General features: G+C 44.8%; 1 protein-coding gene across 4 annotated transcripts in view; it reads left to right on the forward strand.

The window, feature by feature from the left end:
- rbm33a (RNA binding motif protein 33a) overlaps positions 1-18,505 on the forward strand; it is a 30,562-nt gene extending 12,057 nt beyond the window's left edge. For all 4 annotated transcript variants that reach the window (XM_086101346.1, XM_086101347.1, XM_086101349.1 and 1 more), the window contains exons 11-19: positions 687-816; positions 1,207-1,571; positions 2,251-2,463; positions 2,836-3,123; positions 4,784-5,497; positions 8,369-8,557; positions 10,297-10,479; positions 10,903-10,991; positions 12,465-18,505. In XM_086101346.1, coding sequence (XP_085957472.1) covers positions 687-816; positions 1,207-1,571; positions 2,251-2,463; positions 2,836-3,123; positions 4,784-5,497; positions 8,369-8,557; positions 10,297-10,479; positions 10,903-10,991; positions 12,465-12,513 — 2,220 coding nt within the window. In that variant the 3' untranslated portion in view covers positions 12,514-18,505. The remainder of the gene's footprint in view (positions 1-686; positions 817-1,206; positions 1,572-2,250; positions 2,464-2,835; positions 3,124-4,783; positions 5,498-8,368; positions 8,558-10,296; positions 10,480-10,902; positions 10,992-12,464) is intronic.
- The last annotated feature ends 485 nt before the right edge of the window (positions 18,506-18,990 follow it).

Below are 18,990 nucleotides of genomic sequence, written 5' to 3' on the forward strand. Positions count from 1 at the left end.
CCATGTACAGCACTTTGTAGACAGCAGCGGTTGTTGAACTCATTCACTCCCAAAGACGTTTTTAAACGTCTTTTCAGACTTGGTCTAGAATTGGCTGGTACTGAATGAGTTAAAAGTGCTCTATAAATACAGTTGGAGTTGAGAATATGCTGAAAGCCCCCCACAATTCATTGCAGAGACTGTTTCCGTGCTTCGATAGGCGCTGCTGGTTTGGTGTTCAAATGGCTTCGATCAGTTTATGATCAGTCAAAAGCTGCGGTGTGATTGATTCCCCGTTTTGATTTCCTGATGGGGAAACGGAAGGTGTTTATTTGAGTTAAGTCGATGAGGCAGCTGGTCACTCGTAACTAAGGCGTTATTTGTATTCACGGCTTAACCCATTCTTGCACCCTGTAACCTGATAACATGATAAACTGTCGACTGTTATAACTGCTGTGCCTGAAAAAGTAAAAAAAAAAGACATTTCATCCAGTGGGAGAGCATGGAATTGCTCTGCCTGTCACTATACGTCGCTGATATAGATGAACAATTTGGATCATTTCCTGCCAATACCCATGATCATCTCCGGCACATTAGTTTCTCATCGCCGCATTCAGCGAGGGGCCCCAATTAGCGGGAATCCGGCATTTTGAGTTTGTGTGATCCTCACATGCGTTCCTATTGTTTTTTTTTTTTTTTTTTCCAAGGGACCGGGAGACTTCCATCAGCACATGCCGAATAATTTTGGTCAGCCCCAGCGGCTGCCTCATCACATTGAGCCCTTCAGAAACCAACCGCACCAAGGCCCCCAGGAAAGAGAGCCCCTCTTTATGGGAGGTGAGTCCCATGCCAAGCTCACACAAAGGTTACAATGCTTCTCCTGGCAGAGTCAATATTATTCCACATTACCTCTGGCGGTTGTACCTACAGGGTGTGCCCCACGAGCAACGCTCATGTTAAATGCATGTTTGTCCATATGCTGCGCATTCATTTGAATGAGCGGTGGGGAAAACGGCATCAAACATATATGATCTCACGTTGCCGTTTTTGCACTGTAAATACTGTACAATCGTTTGCGCTGTTATACTTTTTCACCTCGATACCACATTCAGCCTCCGTTGCTGCCTGCACACAGGACACCTGCAGAGGGATTTACCGAAGGTTAAAAATTCTGACGTCAGTGTTTTGTATTGATATATTTCTTTCTTGGTTTTGCTTCTCATGCAGGCCCGGAACGCGCAGATCCGACAAGCTTTCCAGGGCAGCTCGTGTTTGATCACCCGGGCCCCAACCCGCTCATGAACACCAACCTGCATCAGCAGCAGCAGCAGCAAATGCCCGCCCAGGGCCACATGGGTTTCGGCCCACCAGGACCGGCCTTCGGCCAGCCCGGCCCACAGGGCGCACTAGGACTTTTCTCCATAGACCCGCCAAGACCCAGTCTTCCCCCTCCTCAAGGCCACCAGGGGATGGTCGGCTTGAATCAACAAGGTCCTCCTCCCAACCAGTCCAGGCCCTTCCTGAACCCTCGTCAGCCTTTCAATCAGCAGGGGGGCCTTTTCCCTCCTCCCCAAGCTCAATTTGGCATCCAGGTACGAGTGAAACTGCCTTTAATATTCAGTACCTGTTTATTTGTGTCATCTTGCTCTCCTCCGATCAGTTTGTCTGATCTTCAATCATTCTCGTTCCATTTTTCAACTATAAAGTTTTTATTTATTTATTTGGGGGGGGGGGCTTTGCGCTTGAGTGATTGCCGACCACTCTATTCTTGAACAAACAATGCAATCAATGATATTCAGTGCAAGCAAAGCCTAAAGGCTCCAGTGTTCATGCCATGTCTTGTGTTACCAGACATGGGCAAGAGCGCCCTCTAGTGATTCAATCCCACACCAGTGTTTCCCAACAGTTGGGTCAGGGCACGCCAAGCCACCAAAATGTCACAGAATTGTTTAAACTGAAATAATGATCTCATTTTAATGTACTCAAATTGACTTTGCGTGTGCATGTCGTGGCCAATTTACGTGGCGTGAATGGGAACAGGTGGATATACAGGTGAGATATATATATATATATATATTTTTTTTTAATGATTGAATTGTTCTCCTGCCACTGTACATTTCTGGCGTAGAAAGAGCAACAAAGATATTTATCAGTGGCACACCTGATTGTGTCAAACGGTAGCACCATTTGGTGAATGGAGAATAAAGAAAGCATACGTTGAGAAATGGACTCTTCTGCTACTGCTTTAATAAATGCCATTATTTTCTTTAGGGCTTGATACACGGGCCTCCTCAACCTCCAATTCAGGACTCCCTACCGTCGCACCAGCCCATCCACCAACAGCACCATCAGCAGCAGCCCCCCCACTTGCTGCACCACGGTGGGAATCTTTTCCAGCAACAGCTGCCGCACGGCAGTCCGAGGCAGTCCAGCCCCCGCCTCCAAAACCTACAACAGCACAACATGGCCAACAGGCAAAGGATGGTGAGGCACTCTTCGATGTCTATGTATTATAAATGTTTCAAACTTTTTTTTTTCTTTTTTTTTTTTGCGGCACCTTGAAAATATTTCTTTGACCTAACTTAAACCCTTATTGATGATGATTGTGAGAAATCATTCACATTATCTGTGTCTTTACTTGTGTGATTATAATTAACGATAATCATCCATCTAAAGATATTCTGAGCAAATGTATGTCATAATCAAACTTTGCATTAATCACCCCTTTTGCATGAATCAGCACCCAAATAAGTAACTGTCTCAAAATTTCTTTTTTGGACACCTGATGCATTGTAACAACAAAGTATTTGCTGTAAATTGAGCATACATTTTTTTCTCCCCACTCCGTCCCTGCAGAACACGCCTGCTCCCAAGCAAATCCACCCACAGCGCAACAGCAACCTACGGGAGCTCCCCATAGCACCTGGCAATGCAAGCATCACCCCCCGCCCCGCCGCCTCCCTTGGCACCAACGTCAGGCCGGTTGTCAAGGCGACGCAGGGCATGCGTCCTGTGCAGCCTGCTCATGTGGTGCCCGGAGGTGGCAGAGGGAGAGGCCAGGTCGCTGCCAATGCCACCCCACAGCCCATGGCTGTGGGCAGGACGGTGGTTCGCAACGAAATTCCGAGCAGCGCCGAACCGCAGGTCAGAATTTGAACACAAAGTACTGTGGAAGCCCCGAAACGTAACACAATCTGACTTCCTACTTGTTCGAATTCCAAAACAACCTTTCCCATCTTGAATATTTCATTCCCAATAATAATACTTTTAACCATAATTAAAACACAAACTATGATGCTAAAAAAAGTTTGTCATTTCACCCTCATTATACAGATTTCGCCGTCAACATAGTTGCTTGTATATGATTTGATTTTGAAAATAGAAGTGCGCTTCTTCAGCTAATACCCAAACATGAGTCGAAAACAAGGCCCAATACTCATAGCTGGTATTGGTACTCGCCCATCTCTACGAAAATGTTATTTAAGTTATTCGTGTTTTTTTATTATTATTATCAATCCTTAACTGCAGGCATTGTACCAAGTATAAAAAATGTAACCACTATACCACAGGTGTCAAACTCAAGGCCCGGGGGCCAGATCTGGCCCGCCACATCATTTTATGTCGACCCCCGAAAGAAAATCATGTGTGTTAACTTGCATGATCCTCGCTTCAAAAAATGTACCCAAATGTCAAATTAGAATAAATGATATGTAATAAATTATGTTGATATTTTATTATAATTTTGTTACCTATTAAAGTAAGAATGTGATAATGCGATTAAACACTTTTGTGGTTTCACTGTCATAACGGCCCTCCGAGGGAAGATTTAACTCAGTAGTGGCCCATGACAAAAATGAATTTGACACCCCTGCACTATACAAAAACATGAAATGAAAGTAAATCTACACGGGTTGAGTGAACGCTGGCGCGTTTTGGCTGCCGCTGCTCAACCCGTATTGTTTTGTGTTTTTTGTTATTGTAAAGTGTCCTTGGGTGTCTTGAAAGGCGCTTATAAATAAAATCTATTATTATTATTATTATTAAATCTTGCCTTTTGAAGGCTGCTGACAGACTCAATGGGCAGATAAAAGGAAGGGAAAAAATACTGCCGTCTAGTGGTGTTTTTATAGGTACAGTGTAGTTACAATAAAACTATTGACTTTATCTTTTTTGTGTTGTGCTAAGCAGCCAGATCCAAGTACCCTTTTGGACAGTATGATTTGTCATCAAGTTTCCCTCTTTTGGGATTCTTGTTTGGTGGCACCACAATAAATAAATAAACCGGAACTTACTTGTGGAGTTCATTCTATAGATAAGGGGTGAGCGAAGATTCTGTGCTCAAGGGCCACATTCAACTTAAAATGGACTGATCCGCTAAATCGTTGATAGATATTGAAAAAAAAATCACCTCAATGTTTATGATTTAAGATATTTTGTTTATGGCTTGAACTTGGCAAGTTTAGTCCAATGTTGAGGCATATTTTCACACAAAATTGAACTGTCGGATTTTCTCAGTGTTCCTGTTCCCGACGTGCTCGATGTACAAATTAATAAATGATCATGTGTAAGTCACAAGCCTCGTTGGCTCTTTCCACTGCTAGCATTAGTCAAGCATATTAGCGTGCTATTCAAAACCTAATCATGGTCGCTAATGGCAGCAGTCTCTTTACATTGGGGGGAACCGATCAATAGGATCGCTTGATCGTCTGGGGTTTGAACTCTGATTACATTTCAATGTCATGCCCTCTCCAGACCTCAATTGTAATGGTTGCACCTTTTGTGTTCCCTCCCCGCCGCAACACAGGACCCGGAAGAGGACGAGGAGACACGGCAGTACCGTCTGAAGATCGAAGAGCAGAAGCGCCTCCGAGAGGAGATCCTGAGGAGGAAGGAGCTGAGGCGGCAGTTGCAGGCGGGCGTCAGGAAGAAAGAGCTACTGGACAGGATCAACACTTCCACACAAAGCCAACCCGTACCTTCACCGCAACCCACGGCCCAGCAAAACCAGCAAGCGCCGCCCGCCCCGCAGCTTCTGCTGCTCCCGCCGCCACAACAACAGCCACTGGAGCGACGGCAGCCTCTACAGCTGCAACAGCAGAGACAACGACCCCAGCAGCCATTGAATCAGTTGCCGGGTAATCCCAATGGCGTTGCTCAGGCGCAAACCCCACGTCCCAACGTCAAGTCACGCTTAGAGATGGGAAAGGGAAATAGCCAGCAGCCACAGACTCTCAAGCCCGGTCCGGACCAGCAGTGGAGGCAGCCCCCACAAAGCCCTCTGCTACAGCAGAGAAGGACAAGCGGACTGCCCAACGTAAACAAACAAGGCGCTCCCAACCAGTTTGCTCAGATCCCCCGAAAAAACATTCCTGTGACTCCCGCGCTGGGGCCCGGCCAGCCCCAGGCTCAAGGACTTAAACCTGGGGCTAAAAGAACAGTGATGCAATGGGCCAAGCTCGCTGACGGCGAAGGCCATCAGGTGCCGCAGAAAGTCAGAGTGGTCAAACTTTCCGGCGCGGTGAGCAAAGCGTTTCAATTCATTTCATCCCAAATGGGGTACTTTTGGGGGAAACTTAACAAGCGCACACAGAGACGCGCGTGGTTGTGTAAAACTGCTCTGTCCTTGCATACTGCCCTCCACCCGCCCATGTTTCAAAATTAGGTCAGCTGGAATACAGAAACGCCCTTGCAATACACAGGGGATAGGTAACGCGCCCTGGCTTGAATTTTGCTTTGAGAGGCTAGAAGAGATTAATTTCATTTCCATTCATCTCAGTGTAGATGCGCGCGCGCGGTCACCGTATGCGACTTTTTTCGTGAAAAGGTGAGGGTAGCTTCTTAAAAAAACACACACACAAATGGGTAAATTAGCAAACCATATTTGGGTTGGAGTTCACGGTCATTTTTCCCTTGAACAGTGAACATCCGTCGAGGAAAAGTAACGCCTCCTTTTTCGAATTAGCAAAACAAAATAGGTAGCATCGCACTTCATTCACACACGGGCATAAGTTAACTCAGCCCATCTGAGCTCTGTTGCTCGCAGAAACGGCAGAACCTCGTCTCGTTAGGTGATTTTGTGTGCTATCATGAACTTCACTTAATTAACTCATTACCACTACCAGCCAATTCTAAACCAAGTCTGAAAAGATGTTTAAAAACATCTTTGGGAGTGAATGAGTTGTTTAATATTATGGAAGGGGGGGGGGAGAACTATCCCCCCTCCCCCCAATGCAACTCTTCCGAAATAGACATTAACCCCAGAATGTAGATAGGTGCTACTAGCGGCGTGACTGAATGGCACTTTTTAAATTTGCTTGGCCTCTTTCTTTTGGGTTTTTTTTTTTTTTTGGTTGTTTGTTTTTTTTGGGTCCTTCAACAAAAGACAAAGAAACTACCGCCCAATGCCCCCCACCCTCCCAAAAGCCAGACCCCCCCCCCTTTTTTTCCTCTTCAAACACATACTAAGGGACCAAGTATTGAAGAGGTCCGTTTTCCTGGAATTCATATTTTACCATGTCTGCCAAATATGGAGACCGACAAAATGCCCTTAATTGTACTTTCTGTCTCTATTTGATCTCAGACCCATCTGCCTGATACGAGGACATCTGTGGTATCATTTAGGCAAAATTGACGTCTTCCTTCAGAAAGATTGGGGAGCTGATATTTAGGACCCAGTGTCTTAACGAAGCCTCGCTACTGCGGGGCATCCGAGAGAGTCGTGTGACATTTATTTGCAAACTTGGGGGACACCTCATCGCTGCTCTTAAAGGTTGACATCCTCCTATAAGGCCGACTTGTAAATGCTGAAGGGTGGGGGGGGGGGGTTACAGTGAAGTGACAGTAACCCCAATAAAGCCCACCAGCAATCCTCTTACTTGCCATTTTCTGCTCACTTGATAAGTCACTGCCGTGCGTTTAATTACCCACCAATCTTTATTGAAAAATCACAAAAGGGTGAGCATGTTAAACACTCATACTGATGTTTGGTGTAAGCCTCCCCGTACCCCCCCCCCCCGAGGAGGATCACGCTGGCTGCAGATGAAGATAACCGTGTGTCAGCGCCGTAATGGAAACCTGCGACGCGGCTATCAGACGCGCCGCATCTTTAAAGGGCGGGGATAACCACAGATGGAACCGGCGAAAAGATTCTCCCTTCCTCATTGTTCTGCTGTCATCAACCTGAGCTTGACAATGTTATCTGCATTCTTCCCCCCGCCCCCGCACTCCCCCCCCCCCTACGCCCCCCTCATCCCTCCATCACTCCACCCCCGTCGAGCCGTCCCTCAGGTGCGCGGCAACAAAGGAATGCCAATCCAAGACCCTCGTAATTAATCTTTACCGCTCGAAAAAGCAAGGAGGCGGAGGTGTGGAGAGAGGGGGGAGGGGTCAGATTGGGTGGCGCTAGCAATAATACCTGCGCTAAGAAAGTTGCCACTTTTGAGGATTTGGATTTGGATGGCTTAGGAAAACTGATAAGAGGCAAAGTATATTTTCATCACGGATAATACAAAGCATCGCAAGACACAAAGGCCTGGGGAGGAGGTAGAGGAGGAGGCAGCGGGGGAAGTGAAGGGGGGGTGGAATGGGGTAGAGATCCAGCTGCTGTCGTTCCAGTGTAATGCAGCTTAGTATTTGATGGGCGCGATCGGGTGCCGTGATTTCTATAGGGAGGATTAATCCATTTACTCAACTGAGAGGGTGAGGGGGGTGAGGGGGGTTGCCGTTCGCGGATATCGCCTCTTTTCTTGCTGCGTATTGATCTGTCACATTTCTCCGCAGAGTCTCGCGCAGGAGACGACCTTCAATTCCTCCGCGCGCGTCCCAGCTGCAACTTTATTTCAGAGTAATCGATGCGAGTCGATCGTTACGCAGCGCCGTCCGTCTCAAGCGCCCCCCCCCCCCCCGGCCCCCTTTTATGAGGAGACAATAGGGCATGTAAAATTATCTAAATACATTCATAAAATTTTTTATGTAAAACCGTCAGCTTTTTGTGGGCAAAAAAAAATCACCTATTTGCGTTTTGTTGCACTCTTTTCGAGACACCCCAAAATGCCGCCAAAGCCTGTCTCAGAAGGAATTGGTGTGAAGTGAGTGTTTTTAAAAATGATGCGACTCATCTTTGAGAAAAGCTTTGCATGTGATTGAGATGCTAAGTTTAACCTGGTTGCCTTTTTTTCCCAGTCATCTCAGAGCTATTTCACGTGCAATGTCGCATCACATTGACAATATATTACCAGTACATTGTTTTCGGGTCATTGTGGTACTTTTACAGTTGAAACGTTTCAAGTGGGCAACCCGAAACTCCGTCGAGAGTTTGCTGGTTCTGTTTTGTCCATTTTGGAAAAAGAAACCCCCGCCCAATCAAAAAATGGATTGTCATGCCTTGCAGCCTGGAAAGGGCCCGGAGGCCACGGCTTTCCCAGTGCAGCAGCAGCAGCAGTCAACCGGCTGGCCAGACAACCCTCTCAGACAGGGCGTCCAAAGGAAGGTCACCGTGGGGGGCGGACAACAGCTGCACGGTGCGGGCGTGATGCAACAGGTGGGCCGAGGGGGCATCGGCAACCTGCAGCAGAACAGGGTACGTCCTCAAGTGTCCAACCAAATGCCGAACGGCGCACAATGAACTAACAGGTGTTAGATTTTTTTCCCCCCCAGTCTTTTAGATTCATGGCCCGGTGATGTTTTTCATTGAAATATTCAGTACTGTATTTTGATGCGATTTGCATATTCGGATTTGGGTACCAGTTTTTGGGTGATATACCGTATTGGCCCGAATATAAGACAGCCCTGATTATAAGACGACCCCCTCTTTTTCAAGACTCAAGTTTGAAAAAAGACTTTTTGAACACCAAATTAATTTTTATACAGAAAATAATTACAGTATATCTGAAACAAATGATTAAAACAATATATTTGAAAGAAAAGGTATGTTATTTTGGCTCATTCAAACCTAAAGTGCAATCACATTGGTAAATGAATGGCTTCTGGTTTGTGAAATGTAAATTACTACATAACTTCTCAGCTGCCAGTTAACCTGGCCGATCTTCGACCCACTTTTTTCCAGATTGTCATGACGCTTCAATGATATCTGGCGCTATCTAGCGTCGTGAATGGGTATAATGTCTAACCCCGGAATATAAGACGACCCCCACTTTTTTAGTCTTGTTTCAATGCAAAAAACACCGTCTTATATTCGGGCCAATAGGGTATAAACAGGTGTACATAAATATTTTGGGATGGTTCTTAAATGAGCACGAGAGGTGGTGGCTTGGTGCTCTTTTTTTTTTTTCCCCCATGACCCACCGACCTCATGACCTAATTTCAGCAATGTAATTGTACGAGGGCTGCCACTTATCAAAGCAATACAATTGACTGTCGCTTGGCCCATTGGAAAAAATTCTGTCCCACTTCTGACTTGCAGTATGGGACCCCTGTGATCAGCGAGCCTCATTCGAACAGTTCTCTTGGGCAGCCATCCGGTGTCCACTCTTGTTTTGTACCACGGCCCGCTTTTATGCAAGGACACATTTTTGACGGACCATCGTGGCCGCGGCGCAGTGACGGCCGCCGTCTCATGGCGATTGGACTGTCGCAATTCGTGGGGAGCCAGCGTAATCAAGCCGGCAGCCACAACGGTTGTTTATAAGGCTACTACGCAATGTGCCGTGAGGCTCCATTTCCAAAATAAAAATTGGAATAAAAATCGCATACCGGGGACACGCGGGATTTTTCACTTAACTGAATTTGATGGATTCATTTCATGGTTGAAAGAGAAGCGCTCCGATCTTAACTAAATCCCGCCATTTGCGGGCACGTGACGTCGTACGGTGGTAGTCATGAGACGAGACGGCGTGCCAGGTGTATTGACAAGCAGAAAGCAGTGTTTCACGGGTAAGGGGCTACATCGGGTCCCCTTGGCCTCGCTGCACGCTTGTCACTGCCAAGGGCTGCCGTCACACATTCGTATGCTGACAGGCCAAGGCAGCCACCATAACAAACTGCGCACACAGTGCTCCCCCCCCTGCCCCCTCCTTCACCCCACGCGCCCATCTTCCGCCGCATCCGATGGAAGATACCGCTCACTCGCGGGCTCGTCGTATGAAGACGTGCCAAGGCGCGCGCATCATGCGCTGACGTTGATGTTCTCTGTAGAAATATGATAAGTCAATCACAGGAAAGTCAGCCATGTCTGACGTGTGCAAAGAAAGCATCGGCGATCCCCTTTCGGGATCACCGTAGCTCTGAGGATTGAAACGTCAGCGTGGCTGAGAAGAAAGACTTGGACTCACATTAACCCTCACCACCCTCCCGTTGCAGGTCGTCATGCCGGGCCGGGGAAGAGGGGGCATCATTCACGTGGGTCGAGGAGGTCCAATGGGCGCCCGGCAAGGCCTGAGGGTCGGCGAGAATCAACGGCGCACCGTCACCATTGAGGGCCTCTCATCGTCCACCACTGACGTGCAGCTGCAGAGCCTTTTAAGATCCATTGGCCCGATAGAGGTAAATATCTGTTCGGAAATGATGTACTCGTGATTTGCTGTTCTAAAGCTCGACATAAATGTCTTCCTTGAACTTAATTGAACACAATTCTTATATAAGCATGATAAAATTTGTCATATAACGGGAAATATTTGAGTAAAGTGAAAACAGTTGGAAATATCAAAAGTCCTTGAACTTGACCTTGCAGAATGTTCCGCGTATTCGTGAGTTACAGTTGAACCTCATTTGAATAACAAAAGCCGAAACACTTTGGATTTCCAGTTTTCACAACTGTCATATTTTCTTGGGTTGTCTCACAGCGCCCCCTGTTGCTCAGATTCAGTAGCTCTACTTGCATCAATCCAGTCCAAGGAACTCATCTCTTTCCCTTCACAGCCCTCTTGGCATGGTTTTAAAGAGTCTTATTTTATTTTTTTGTTGCAGATGTTCAGAATGATACCTCAGCAAAGGAAAGCAGTCGCCACCTTTTCAAGCCCCCAACATGCCGCAAGTTTTCAAATGAGCTTCCATAGGTAACTCACTCACTTGACTTCATATGAGTACAGTGGAACCTCCACAGCTAAGAGTTTTTCCAAAATTTTCATGGGAAACGTTGCCTTAAATGCCCCCTAAAATTTTGTGAGACGTCAGTGCAGCCCTCGGGATGTAAAATATCAGCCAACTTAAGAGGATTCATTGAATGTGCAGTTTGCTTTTGGCCACCCTTAAAGAAGGATAAGGAGGTGGTCGAGGAGAAGTTAAGTGACGAGGCAGAATGCGAGATTTCAAAAAAATGAAAACAAATCATGCTGAAATTAGCGCAATGTAAAGCCACCCAATTTAAATCAGTCGGCACTTTGTCATTGCCCAAGTCCTTTTGACCAGTGTTAGTCCGTTTCCATGGAGATGATCGAGCAGAAGGCTTGGTTCACTTTAGCGTCATTTAGCACCAATATCAATTTTATTAAGGCACCTTTCTACCTCCTGTTTTTTTTTGTTTTTTTTTTTGTTTGTTTTCAACTCCCACTGTCTTGACAGAATGCTTGGCCTGGGCTGGTAATTTTGGTTGCCGTCCCTTGGCTTATGGATAGAGCGAATGACAGTGACATGATCTATTATTGTGTCACGGATCATCTGAAAATGCAAATTTGCTCCACAAAATGTTCCTTTTGTCCAAGCGTCCGTAAACACATTCCTTAAATGAACATGAGCCGTCAAGTTTACGTGGCTCGGCTAGTTCCTATTTGTTGTTACGCCCCGTCCAGCTCTTTCATTTACGGTCTTTTCTGCACTATAAGGCACTTTGGAGTATGAGGCGCACCTTCAATAAATCGCCTATTTTAAAACTGTTTTCATATATAGGGCGCACCGCATTATAAAGCGCATAGAATAGAAGCTACAATAGTGGCTGCGTTTGCGCTATGCAGCCGTTAGATGGAGCTATGCTAAGGGAATACAATACAGTACAGCTTTATTTCTATAGAGCCTTCACAATCTCTGCAGCTCTAACAATGAGAAAACTGGTCACAAACACGGACATGAAACGTATCAATGGCATTACAAAACAACGAATGAAAGACAAACGTTATGAAGACAATTGATGCAACGAAAAGGCACACAAGTAAATTTCTGCAAAGTGTTTGAGGCTTGGAAGTCTATACTGCGAGTGAGAAGTTTCCAGCTTGTATATGAAGCGCTGCTTTTGCAACGCGGAAATTGGCGGCGTATTTTTTTTTAGCATGTTCACCGCAATTGACGAGCAAGCAATCAAATTGCTCGTCCCAGTTTCGACAAATAGTCATCAGAGGTGTCGGAAAAATGGCGACGGCGTTGCCGCTTTGGATTTTGTGCAAATGAGCGCGGCCGTGGTTTTGACTTTGGAGGTTCCACTATCGCCGTGTTAACATCGTCGCGTTGCACATGCGTGACTATTTCATGGATGTGTGGTTCCGTAGCCCCCTCGCCCCCAAAAGTCACTAAACATGGTTGTTACGCTCACCACACAGGCACATGATTGATTTGTCCCACATCGATGTGAAGCTGATTGACGGATGAGGGGAAGCGCCTATCATACTCAACGCGCTCCACTGTTCTACCCCCAAACGCCTCCTGATGCCCCCCCCCCCCCCCCACCCTTTAACCTCATCGTACGACGCGTTGCCTCTGCCATGTCGGCGGTCAGTCAGCCATCATGTCTGCAGGCAGGTGTCGTCCTTGGAACTTGGAACAGTCTGACACTACATTAGCATGCGTGATTACCGATGTCCGTCAGAGAAAAATGACACTGGAGACGCAATTTGGTTTTGTACAGCACATGTGGACATTAAGACACAGGGGTAATGGTTGCTCCCGTGCGCCTGAACATGATATCATCGCACGAAATTTGCATTTTTTTGCGAACTCAGTCATGCCGCCCCGGCAGAAATTGTAGTAGTCCGTGCTTCGCTCTAGGTGGCGGCATCACATCACTTATTTTGAAGCGGCTGACTCAAAGTCAGCGTTTCTGGAGTAAATGACTCATGAAATAGTAATTGTCTCTCTGTCCAGCACGTGGCGCTGTTCAGTTCACCAAGAGCTTCTTTTGACTGACTTTCCACACAGATATAATAGCTTGGGTCATTATGTCTTTTAGTTATAGAGAACGGAACCATCGGGACTTGCTTTTTTTTTTTTAATTGGCGGTTGTGCATTGTTGGTTTGTGGTTGGTGTTTGTTTTGTTTGGTTTTATCATTTTTAGGATTGATATAAGCATATGGGATGTTCGATAATTCTCATTGTATGCATTGGCTTCCTCCTCTCATAAGTTGAATCATCAATGAAAGCATCCCGACGGTTAGTTGACTTAACAGGAGGATTGTGAAGCGCAGAGTAGCCTTAACTTGGGGAGGGGGGGGGTTTCATAAGAAGTTCATAACGAACGCCATCGGGAAGCTTGATGGATCTTCAAGGAAACGTCAACCGCAGGCGCTTTGTAACGTTTTTGCTGCCGCCGTTTCATTTCAGGGCTCTGACCAGTTGATTTCCCACAAAATTCCAAACCACCAAACAACCGTTTTTAACCTGTGCGGTTTCTGATTTCAGAGGTCTCACTCAAATCCTGATTTGTGGAACATTCCACCATAATTTTACAACATACCCTTGAACACAAGTGTCACATGAAAGTCGAGAGGGCTGTCGGGGGGGCAACCATTATCCTTATAGAAATATGATGTACATACCAGGACATGATCCAACACCGGCGCTTTGTTGGGCATTGTTAACTCGTGTGCTGTGTCAAGTTGAAGGCATTTTTTTTATATCAAATGTCCAAGTGTAAATATCTTTTACTCTTAGTTTGTGTCGAAACGAATGGAAAAAAAAATGATGACCACATTTCTGTTCATGAGTGGAGAGAAAAAAACAAGATGGTTTTTTTTTTTTTTTTTTTGGTGGGGGGGGAAAATAAAAAAAAGATGGCCAATATAACCGTGATCGAGCGGGTATGTGAAGCCGGTTGAACTTTAGCCTGTGTGACGTCCATGTTTGTGCTGCGTTTTAGCAGGTAGCTGTCATATATCTGTGTTCTCTCCAGATGTCTTTTCCATATTCCAAATTGCTTCTTTTAGCACTCCACTTTATGTGGGGGTAATCCTCACCTCAAGGGGGGGGGGCTGTTTGACCTCCTGACCTCATCTACCTCACAATTTATAAGGGAAGTGCCACTGAATGTCGCGAATTACAGACAATGCAATACTAGCAAAAGGTGAATGATTTTATGGGGGGGGGAATGATTTCCCAAGAGATTTTTTTGAGGCTTGGTCGAACGTGAAGATGGCTAATTTTGTCAGTTCTTTTGTACGTTACACACAGGAAGCGAGCTGTAAATCTTGTCCCTCGATGTTTAGATTTTTGCGGCGTGATTCTCTAGTCAGGGCTAATGGTAATGCAGGATGTAGATTCGAAATAAACTGTTGTAGGACCTCAATGGGTCGCTGCATAAGCAGGGACACAATGCCAAAGTAGGATGCCCCTATACTGACAGTCGGGGCAAAGCTGAGCATTTTCCCTCTGTTGAGATCAAAGTCAGTAAAGAATGTATCGAAAAGATTATCCTGAGTACCGTATTTTCTGCACTATAAGGCGCTTCGGATTATAAGGCGCACCTTCAATGACTGGCCTATTTTAAAAACTGTTTTCATATATATGGTGCACCGCATTATAAGGCACATACAATAGCAGCTGCGTTTTGGCTATGCATACACTAGATGGTGCTATGCTAAAGGGAATACAATACAATACAGCTCGATTTATGTAGAGCCTTTGCAAGCGCTGCAGCTGTAAAAATCAGAACTGGTCACAAACATGGACATGAAACATATAAATAAATGACTTTACAAAATAATAAATGAAAGACAAAGGTTATAAGCACAATTGATTCAACAAAAAGGCACACAGACGTTTGGGTTCACATCCACAAGGGGCTTTATATCTTTCGTACTTTTGCTTGTCTCCTTCCTTTGTTTAGTCAGTAGTTAGCGATACTTTTGGTATTATCTTCCCTGCTTAATGGCCTTGCAGAGCTCACACAGTGTGTTGGCGAATGCGCATGTCAATTAGTGTCGGGCAGAACCCTTTTCCGTTGCAATTGGCTCCTGCCACTAGATGGCATAGGAACACTAACAAGGAAACAACTCAATGGGGGGATATAAAGAGAGTTACAGGCTCTTTATATTAGGTGTATCAGATTATAGGGATGCACTGTCAGCTTTTGAGAAAATAGAATGCTTTTAGGTGCGCCTTATAGGCCGGAAAATACGGTCATTATCCCGGGGGGGATATGTCCGCCAATCAGGATTCCACGTAGCACTGTAGTGCCTCTCACAGGTCCGTCTTGGTACTACAACAGATAGTTTGCGATTGTCGGTGAAGCTATCATGTGTGGTAGAACGTTCGGATAATGGGTGCAGATTTATTATTTTTTAACTAAGTTCATTTTTTTCCCCTCGTCGTGTGTGAGATATGATGTCAAAAATCAGTATGTGTGTATCTTGCTCGAAAGCTCAGACAGTCGCGACTGAATGCCGACCCACCTGTAGCCACGAATCGCCATTGACTGGCGTCCTGTCGCTTTGCTCCTGCCTGTGTGGACGTACTTTGAGAAAAAGTTCATGAAGAATCAATTGGTTTGAATAATTTAGTGGTATTTCCCCTCTGTGACCAAAAACACACCAAAAAAGCCTTAATCCGAGTGTGGCGTCGTCAAGGGTATCATGACCACAGTTATTTGTGGGTTGTGCATGTGAAACTTGAATTGTCAATGTTCTACATTTGTTGTCATGAAATGAATTATTATTATTTCTATTCCTTTTGTTTTGAGTTGAACAGACATTGCAAAGGTTCCTTTTTTTTCTTTGTTCCTCTGTTCAATGTTTGTGCTAAATCAAGTGGATTTTTTTTTCTTATTTTACGATCAAGTACTGACGTTGCTAATCAGAGTAGTTAATATGACAAGACGGAAAGCTCTTGCAATGCCATAGCAGATTCACATTGAATCGATTTGTACCTTGTTGATTGAGGTATTATTCTTTTTTTACACATCATGCACTTTTTGTTTCTTTTGATAGAACGTTTCACTCACTTGAGCAGAGATATGCGAAGGTTTTTGAAACCAAATCATTCAAAAGTTATACTATTTGCACTGACTGCCGTTGGATCTTAAACGTTTCTCTGCCCTGTGCTTTAACAATTTTTTTCCCCCCTCCCTGCCAGGATCGTTTTGATGATCTGCAAGTGTTTTGCTGAAATATTAATCAGCTTTTGTTTCTTTAGGTCGCTGTCCCTTCCAGATCTGCAGCCTGGTGGTCTTTGAGATGCTGTATTTCCTCAAATAGTGGCCCCAACTCTGAATAGACGCAACCCTTTTTTGGGACCTTTTGGGGTGTACCCTAAACTACCTCGCACATTTTTGCTTTCTTGAGCCCAACGCTGTTGCTAACCAAAACAGCAGCACCTCTTCAAGCCTGTAAACCAGGGCTCACCACCTCAGTACTTAAGGGCCCCACATCCTTCATTCTTTCGATGTCTCCCTCCTCCAACACGCCTGATTCAATGATCGGGTTCCTTAATGGGTTTCTCACGAGCTGGGGGTGGACATCTAAAAAAATGCAGGATAGCCGCCCTTGAGGACCAGAGTTGGTGACTCCCTGATTTTAACAGACTCTTGAGTGAATTAAAATCAATCTAACCCCCACCACCACCACCACCGCAAGCCACTATATGAGGAATTACGGTCGTCATAAAAATACAGTGTTCATATCATTGTTGAACAATGATTTCATGATGGGTCCGCTCCTCTCATAACGGCAAATGGGCTGTCACTTGAATAGCGCTTTTCTACCTCGGGTACTCCAAGCGCTTCACACCGTTACCTCATTCACGTATTGATGACGTAGCATCAGGAGCAACTTGAAGGGTGGGGGTCCAGTCTCTTGCTCAAGGACACTACGGCATGGTCGCAATGGCCGGGGATCGAAACCAACAACCTCCGGGTTGGGAAACGACCATTCTGCACTGAACCATGCCACATATTAAATAGTAATGTTAATGTTTTTATGTCTTATGTAATGTATGTTGAATTAAGGCTAGGGAATATTTGTCTAATTGTTTCCTAAATTACGACGAGTAAGTGAGGGCCCCCCCCAAAATAAAACTAAAAATGGTTCTAATCGTCTGTGTTCAGTTGAAACTATAGGTAACACCACAAGCTATTGTGCCAAAACACGAAATATTGAAAATTAATCATGCCACATGAAAAATAAAGAGCTTCGGAGAAGCGAATCAGACAATGGCTAGGTGGATAATTTTGAAAACTACATGGCTTTGTGCACATGATGGAACATGCGGGGGAACTTTTTAAATTTTTTTTTTATATCATTATCTCATAAAAAATAAATGACTTGCAAATGATTTAGGGGAAAAAATCCGGTCAGTCTCCTTGACGCCAGTTTCTGTTTTGGATGCCGGTGCCATCTCATGGGCATCTTTGGGCTTTATGCAGGTAGATCGCACAGAAAAATGTAGGTCAAATATTTTTTGGGTTGCTGAGCAAATAATGGCGGATGGGTTCCAAAAAAAAATACCCACAAATAAATACATTTCCAAATAACAAACCTAGAAGAGCAGGTGTTACTTCACTTATTTGTCTCCTGATGACCAGAGTCAATATGATTTCGAAGCATCTTTAAATCTTTATTTACTTAAAAGTCGAACACAAAACATCAAATGTGACCAAGAATACCGAATTATGTTGAAGGCAATGTCATTATCTCTTCACTTCAACATAAACATAACATGTTTTCAATCTTGTATTTTTCCCCGCCTCACTTGAACTTGTTATTACCACCTGTGGCCACAGGTGTCGCAATTTCTTCGCCATTAATCTTACTTTTCCCCCCTCTTCAGCCCTCCGGAAGTCCTTTTTGCCGTCTTAACCGTAACACTCACTTCACAGCAAGCTCCAACACACCCGGTGTGCATCGACGGTGCGCTTTTAGTCTCTCACCGCTCTCATTTCTTTTCCTCACACGTTCCTCCCCATTTTTTCCTCGACGATGGTCTTGTTCATTAAAGACTTTTGTATCGAGCAGGGTGGCCCCGCCCCCACCGGATCGCCAACAGTGGATATGGAGCAGACTGGTTTTCTCTAAAAGCCACTGTACAGTTCTCATAAGACTTGACGCACTTTTTTGACATTCACCGTTATGGTGGTTGGAGGGTTTTTTTTCTTTCTCTCTTTTTGTGAAACATAACATGCTGCACTTGTTACCCGGTGTAGATGACTCACTTTGTGGAAAAGCCAACTTGAATTTTGAAGCAAACTGAACTGGTTTAACGTGTGTCCGAACGAATGTTTTGACATGAAAAACACCAAAATCGACGTGCATTTTTTTTAATTGAATGTACTGAAAGATGTCTATTTTTTAAAAAGATTTTTAAAAGACATGGAATTGTTCAATTTGAGATCACAAAGTGGAAACAAAACAATTAAAATTCTTTGACACATGAAAATTGGTCAATTGTTCTTGGTGTGGACTGTGCTCGAACAAGACTTTGATGGATGGATACATGCTATAATCTGGTAGGTTCTTATCGTATAAGGGTCGGCGCTAGTCCTAATTTACATTTGTATGAGAGTTTAGAAAGTTCGCAATTTTGTTCTTTATATTGTCTTTTCTCACACTAAAAGTCAAAGTAACAAAATATGGTCAACAGCAAATTTTAATCAGATGTTTGTGTGTCCCTAAATGTATTTTTTCCCGCTAGCACATCCCATTTTTGAGTTTTTAAATTTGACCAATGGAAGCTTCCAAAAGACTATTTTTAACAAGCATTGTAATTTATAGCTCACGTTTCGGGAAGGGGGGGGGGGTTGGGGGTTAATGCCGTGTCGGATAATGAGCCAAATGTGAAACCAGAACGATATCTTGTAACTGTAATATTTTTTTCTTTAACTTAAAAGTTCAAAATGCCGTGTCGTGTTGTGAAATGATGAC

Source organism: Hippocampus guttulatus, chromosome 21 (genome assembly GCF_054856545.1).
Source record: "Hippocampus guttulatus isolate MCC_2025c chromosome 21, RoL_Hgut_1.0, whole genome shotgun sequence".
In the NCBI taxonomy this organism is placed as follows: Eukaryota; Metazoa; Chordata; class Actinopteri; order Syngnathiformes; family Syngnathidae; genus Hippocampus; species Hippocampus guttulatus.